Consider the following 6,837-nt stretch of genomic DNA (forward strand, 5'->3'; position numbering starts at 1 on the left):
CCCCCCCCCCCCCCCAAATCAGCCCTAACAGTACGTTTTACATGTGGACAATATTCAAAGTAACAATAGCTGTAAAATGAATATAGGTAAGACTGGAAAGTCCGATGTAAAGTGCTATCTTGTGTGACCTTCCTGGAGACAGAAGGTTTAATCTCAGTGCTTCCTCATCTCATAGATGGAAATCCAAACTGTGATTTATGAACATGCACTAATACTAAAGCTTCAGGTCTTTGTGGTATCACTTCTTTCCCTCAGACATGAAGGAATGTGAATCTCTGCCACAGATATACTCCCCACTTTGTTAATTTCGATCATGATAACTCTCCATATATAATCCCTCCATAATAATGCGGTGCGGCAGGGATTATTTGGAGATTATTTGGAGAGTAATGCTGGGATTTATGTTTAGCTGCTGAAAAGGGCATGGCTAGGAGTGTGTGTTTGTGTCTGGTGAGTTTAGAGACGTACAGCTTCTCCTGGAATCGAAAGCCCACTGGGTCCTTGAGGGCCGGGCAGACCCATGGGCCCAGGTGGTCCGTTATCTCCACGCGGGCCAATCGGTCCCTGTAAAAAAACGGAGATGAGGAATGCTGCTGCAGACCCAACAGAACCCTTCATATCAGGCAGGGGAAAAAAACACTCATTCAATAAGTGGAATCAGATGTGTTCGCTGTGTTCAAAGCTTTCGGACTGTTTTTGTTTTTATCAAGGGCTGAGAGCTGAAGAGTGATCCAGTAAAGAACAAACTGTTAGGGTTTTCTTTTGTGTAATTTTAATTCAATAATTAATAAAGGGTACTCACAGCGGGACCAGCCTCTCCTCTTTCACCTCGGGGACCTTTGTTGCCGGGGGCACCCTGAGGAGGACAAACATTAATCACGTTAACACAATAAAGATGAGACCAGAATGTACATCTGTCAGCTCTGAAAAATATCAGGGGTTAAAGTATTCCAGTATCACTTAAAAAAATTCCTGATAAGTAGTCGAGTCACAAAATAACTAGTTATCATTTATTAAGAGCTTAACGTTAATCTGGTTAAACAGGACTGTGTGGGTTTAGTTTGATATGATTGAAAGTAACCAAAAACATCTTCCAACTTGTGATATAAAAGAAGAAAATGGTGCAGGAGCCTATCCCTTACAGTAAGGAGCTGCTTAAGACAATAGCTTTTCAGGCATTTAACATGTTAATTAATCTTATATTCAGTCCTAATATCTTATTTAGTAAGTGTAAATTGTAGGTGTGAGAGTGGTAATGATAAGCTTGGTAAAATGTTTCTTTTAGTCTACAAATCCCGTTCAAAGACCAGATTATGATTTCTCCATATTGTTACATCAGTGGGGAGGAGGGGATCAGAAGGGAGTCTGAAGGTTTATTCATTGACTGTGAGACAGGTTGGCCTTCTGCCCTCTCTTAAAAGAATTTATAAGGCTTTGAGAAGAAGCATCCCAGTGTCTCAGGGTGCAATTTTCTCCTTTGTACAACATATAGTATATAAATACTCATAAATAACCAGGCAGGGAAAAGCTTTTACTCTCGTATAAGAATACTGCAGTGGAAACATGTTCCATTACTGAATACTAAAAGCATGAAAATCCCACTACAAGTAAACACACTCGAATCTTTGAACTGTCAGCGGTCGAGTTGCATTGTCAAATAATAATACAAAAAGTCCACTTAACCGATAGTGGCCTCCAACCTCTATCAATATGGTATGGTACAGAATTGTCTTTGTTTTTTCCCCAGACAGACTCTTACCATCGGTCCCAAAGGTCCCGGCGGCCCGGAGCCCGCTGAGGTGCAGGTGCAGGAGTTGGGAAGAGACGGACACTTCAGCTCATCTCTCTGGTGGAGAAGGAAACGGAACAACAATCAGAAATATAAAGACAGTTGCAGAGTGAATCGTACAAGCCAAAGGAAATCCACTCCAAGTTTCATCCGATTTCCCTTGGGGGGGGGGTTAACAGCCAACAGCGTCCGTGTCGCAACATTGGCAGCAGATTATTCATGCAGTCATGGTTCAAAAACCTTAACACACCTAAACTGTGAGGAAGCGTCCTGAACAAGTGTTGAGCAGATCTACAGTGTTCCCTTTAAAACAGAAAAAACTAGTGTTACACAGACTTCAAGTTTGTCCCTGAAAAATATTTCAACACTTGTCACTCCAGAGGTAAGTAGTTGAGACATTTCTGGGTACCAGAACTAATCTGTGGGCACAGTGTGGACCCCCTTGGGGATTTTTACGTTGGAGGACGCACATTTTCTGGTTCAGAGAATTCAGCACAAACATGAAAGAAGCTTTAGTGAAAGTCCAACTCCCACAGTGGAGGACTTTCAAGGACACCCAAACAGAAAGAGACGGATACAGTAAGGAAGTCAAACTGCCTGGTCAGTCAACAGCAGGACTCCTTGCAAATAAAGAACTCCAAATGTCACTTTAATCTGAAGTTTTAACACCAATAAATCATTTCCTGAGTGTCGGATTTCATTAGTGGCCTAATTTTGTGAAAACAGAAAAAGTTGTGTACACAAAGAAACATGCATCCCTGTAGTTTATAGTTTGTAGTAGTCCCAGAAGAAAGTTGATGAAATATTTAGTCATCAATCACAAACTGGTCCTGGATTACATTTAGTGTAAGTTTGGGTTTTGTTGATTTTGAACAAATACTCACACAAGCTTATTTTTAGGATTCTCCACGGACACTCTGGATCTAATTTTTTTGCCTCCTGTGATGCATGTCAATATGAAGATTACTGATGATCATGTCTTAATCTTTGTTACATTTTCCCCTAACAAGTGGGAGTAATTAAGCATCAGCTTAAGGTCTAAAAAGTGCTCATAAATTAGACACGCACCCAATGTTGTTTTGGATATATTTAGTTTGGCTCTATATTTCCACGCTTATTGCCTCAGTTTGGATCATTTAATAATTGTGAACAGAGCAGCCCGATCAAGCAGCTGTCTTTGCTTCGCAGCAATTGAGATAATTATTCACCAGAGTTGAATCCTTTTCAAAAATCCTTTTGGACGTCCAACTTGCAGACATGCTGCGCTCAGACAAAGCTTTCATTTGTTACAATGTCTCCAGGGGTCCCTGCTGGGAAAGAAGTGAGAGAGGTCCGCCACTAAACAACAGCCAGCACTGTGCTGCATTCTAAAAACGCTCATCCTGTCACTGCTGCCCAAATATTTAACTGCATGCAAACAAATGTCCCTCTCTTTTCACCCTCGCTGGGGTCTTGAGAAACACCAGAAGTTCATGTAAGAGGGAAGAGAAGATGAAGACGGAAGGGAACTTTTCTACAATGTTTGTGTTTATTATGTTACTGCCAACAGGTTATAATCAAAGCCTCTTCAGCTTTTCTATTTTCTTTCTCGTCACCCTGCTATACATCCATGGTCCTACACATACAGCTGAGTAAAGTACATTTAGTCAAGTATGATACTTAAGGACTATTTTTTACACGGAAAACCTACAATGAGTTTCTAAAATATACTGTACATACAGATGTTATGTACACTGTGGTATTGCTAATTTGACTTAAGCAAAGGATCTCAGTATTTCTTCCACTGTTGTTAAAAGGCAACTGTTAATTAAAAAAATTAAGTAATGTGCACACATCAGCCAAATTGATGCTAAACTGGAGCCACAACAGACAGATCAATGAGAAAGGATCAGAAACAAACATATTGGCATATCAAATTGTGTCTTGTAACATATTTCACGCCCTCTTGTATTTTCATCAGATGTATCTGCTGGCTTACACTTCTGCATATCCTATAATATGCCTTTTGATTTGACTCGTGATTCAATATCAATGCAATATGCTGCTTTGTGCATTTGATCTGCTACTAGGTCTGAAAAATCAAGGACGCAGTCCGCCTGGTCAGAGCTTTTTGGACCCGGCTGTGCCTTTTAACTCTCGGAGGCTGGGACTTCTTCCGCTCTTGGCTGCAACTAAAATGAGCCATTGAAATATGTTTGCATTGTTCTAAAGTGTGGATGCTTTCTTCGATGTAAAATAAGTTTGAGAAAAACCAGGTGGCCTGAGAGGTTTTGTTTAATAAGATCAGTTAACACATCCAGGATGCTCCACAGATGTCAAAACAAACAGGAAAAATGCACTTACACAGAAGCAGATGTGAGATTTTAGAGAGTTCTTTGGTGTTTTTCCCCCCCATTTATTTCCGTTTTAATCCGTTTAAAACAAAATCTCCCCCATATCAGGACGACCTACTACGGCCACAAGCGTAGGCATTTTCTTCCAGATTAGAAAACTGGAAACATTGCATGCTTTGAAAGCATATGTCTAAAATCAGGCCTTGAAAATACAAAAAGATCTTTGCTTTATTTAGCATATAGCAAAGGAAAATCTTTAGATGCTCCTCCCAGCATATTATCTGGATACTAAAGTCAAAGTTACAGACAAAAATGTACGCTGTTGGCTGCTGGTTATTAGTATGTTAAGCATGTTGGGTTAAGAGAACCTGTGTCCGTGTTTCCCTTACCATAGACGGGAGGTCACAACATCTGTCCCGGCTGGTCCAGCCCAAGCTGCAGACAATATCAAACATCTGGAGCTGGAACTGCGGACAGAGGGGGAACAAAAAAAAAACATGGGCATGGTGTGGTACATGTGTCTCTAAACCCCCTTCATAGCTGCCAGAAGACAAATAGAAAGGCAGCAGAGAAATGCAGCACAGCAGAGTCCCATCAGCCCCCAAAAGACAGCAAACTGCTCATTTTGTTGCAATGTTGACGGTGTAACATACCGCACCGATTATGTTCATTTTGAAAGGTCCATTTTGATTAAGTTCAATCCCCGATTTGGTATTGTGAAAAACTGATCTGTGCTTGCTCAGTTTAAACATTAACTGATGTTATAGAGAGCTGGGAGGGAGTCCAAGGATGCTACAACAGATTTGCGTGTTTTTCAAATTGACTGTGAATTGCACTCATCTCACAAAAATAAGGCTTTAATTGGGTCCAACCAGCGGCTAATGTTAGCTAACCACTGCTGTGCATGCGACTGGGTCAAGTTAAGGGGGAACTATGCAGTTTGTTTCAGCTTAAAATACCTTAAGTGCACAGTATTGGAGTCATTGGAATGGTTATGACTTTTTTGGAGTTGAATGGTGGTCGTCCCTCTCCCCCCTAGCACCTATGAGCAGAAACACCACCCTCGCAACTTTGGACCGGGGAGCCGCTGGCCTCGTCGCCAGGAAGTATAGCGTCATATCAGGCCACGCAATGTAAAGAATTGCTTCACGGCACGGCATACATACACTTATTCAGGAACTGGCTAACAAGGTGGAGGATGGATGGAGTTTTTCACACTATCGTCATGGCTGAGCCGGAAAAAAAGAAGCAGAAGGATAGGAAAGCACTGTCGGAGGAAAAGAGAAAGAGGAAACGGCAGACTGACCGAGGGAGGAGTCAGACACAAGTAAACATGGGAGCTGCCAAATATCTGTCTGCTCCCATGATGCTTCAAACAGGGCTATCCCCACTGGCAGCATATTTTGAAGCTTTTCTGACATTAAGCTTTGTTACATTTGATATGTGAGAAAAATACTGAAAAATATGTGCACATGATTTGCTCTTATCAAGTTTTGCTACAAACGGCGTGTGCTCTCCCATTGCATGGTGAGCCACATGCACTTACCACAATGGGTCAGCTCTTCTTTTGCTCAGTTAAAATCTGATTTATTTTCACTGTTGCTGTTGTTTGGGTTTTTGTTGTATTTGCAGACTGCCAAAATAATTCTCCTCGAGGCATTAGCACATCATCAAAATAGTAGATAGACAAAATCCAAAATAAAAGTAAAATCCGTTATAAATTCACACTTGAGTATTTGCTTCCTTCCTCCTCTCCTGCCTGTGTGAGTGCCGCAGATCAGAGTTCACTTACAGTTGCTGATTCTCCTTTGGAGCCAATGGACTTGGACATCTTGCCCAGAACCTGGTAGCCATCGCTGGATGTGTTTCCCGCCTCCTTAATCTCCTTTTCAGCCACTTCTTGGCAGTCGATGTTGAGTTTGACGCCGGTGGACGAAACCAGGATATGGAGCTTCAGAGTGAAAGGGAAAGGAAGAAAGAAGGGGAAAAAAAAGAAGAGAGTAGATTTTATTGGCACATTCTTTTTTCTGTAACCAAGTTATGTCTGGTTTTTATCCTGATGGCCTGCAAATTATTAGGTTATGTTGAGTCTGAGCTTAGGGAGGACGTCCTCAGTCGTCTCCGCTGTAGTTAGCTGCTGGAATGTAAAAGAGGGAAAACCAGCGCTTCTTTCTATTCATTCAGAAGAAAAACTACTCCATCAGAGCTGCTGCAGAGAGAAGGAAATCAGAGTTTGGATCCAATGCTTTGAACTCCTGTTCCTATTCGCAATCAGGGAATTTACAAGAAAATGCAACTCATTCCCCTTGTTATGTAATTTTCCATGTTGCTGTGTGCTACAATTTAAGATGCCAAATGCCCTGGATATTGCAGCTTTTAGAAGACAGGAGAGCATTTTAAAGAGGTTACATCATAATATACCATTACTGATGTAACATTACAACACTTTTCTGTCCCATCTCCAAAACTGATGCAATTTCTGATAAATGCTCTTTGTCACAAATTTTCAATCTGTGTAACGTAACTTATGAACACCATGAACTTGTCTAAACCCATAGTAAGATTACTGGTGGTGGATCAGAGTCCACGCTGCACTCGTTGTCCCTTGTGTCCATATCGAATTACCTTTAATTATTTTAATTGCATGCTCCTGCATTTTGTCTTTATTTCTCCTTGTTCCTTATGAAATAAAAGCAAACTTCCAAAAATCTTACA

General features: G+C 41.2%; 1 protein-coding gene across 5 annotated transcripts in view; it reads right to left on the reverse strand.

The window, feature by feature from the left end:
- The window catches only part of col12a1b (collagen, type XII, alpha 1b), a 133,351-nt gene that overhangs the window by 9,589 nt on the left and 116,925 nt on the right, over window positions 1-6,837 (reverse strand). For all 5 annotated transcript variants that reach the window (XM_034899320.1, XM_034899316.1, XM_034899319.1 and 2 more), the window contains 5 exons: window positions 5,915-6,073; window positions 4,512-4,589; window positions 1,760-1,846; window positions 803-856; window positions 469-564 (listed from right to left, as the gene is read on the reverse strand). In XM_034899320.1, coding sequence (XP_034755211.1) covers window positions 469-564; window positions 803-856; window positions 1,760-1,846; window positions 4,512-4,589; window positions 5,915-6,073 — 474 coding nt within the window. The remainder of the gene's footprint in view (window positions 1-468; window positions 565-802; window positions 857-1,759; window positions 1,847-4,511; window positions 4,590-5,914; window positions 6,074-6,837) is intronic.

This window comes from Etheostoma cragini, chromosome 18, assembly GCF_013103735.1.
Source record: "Etheostoma cragini isolate CJK2018 chromosome 18, CSU_Ecrag_1.0, whole genome shotgun sequence".
In the NCBI taxonomy this organism is placed as follows: Eukaryota; Metazoa; Chordata; class Actinopteri; order Perciformes; family Percidae; genus Etheostoma; species Etheostoma cragini.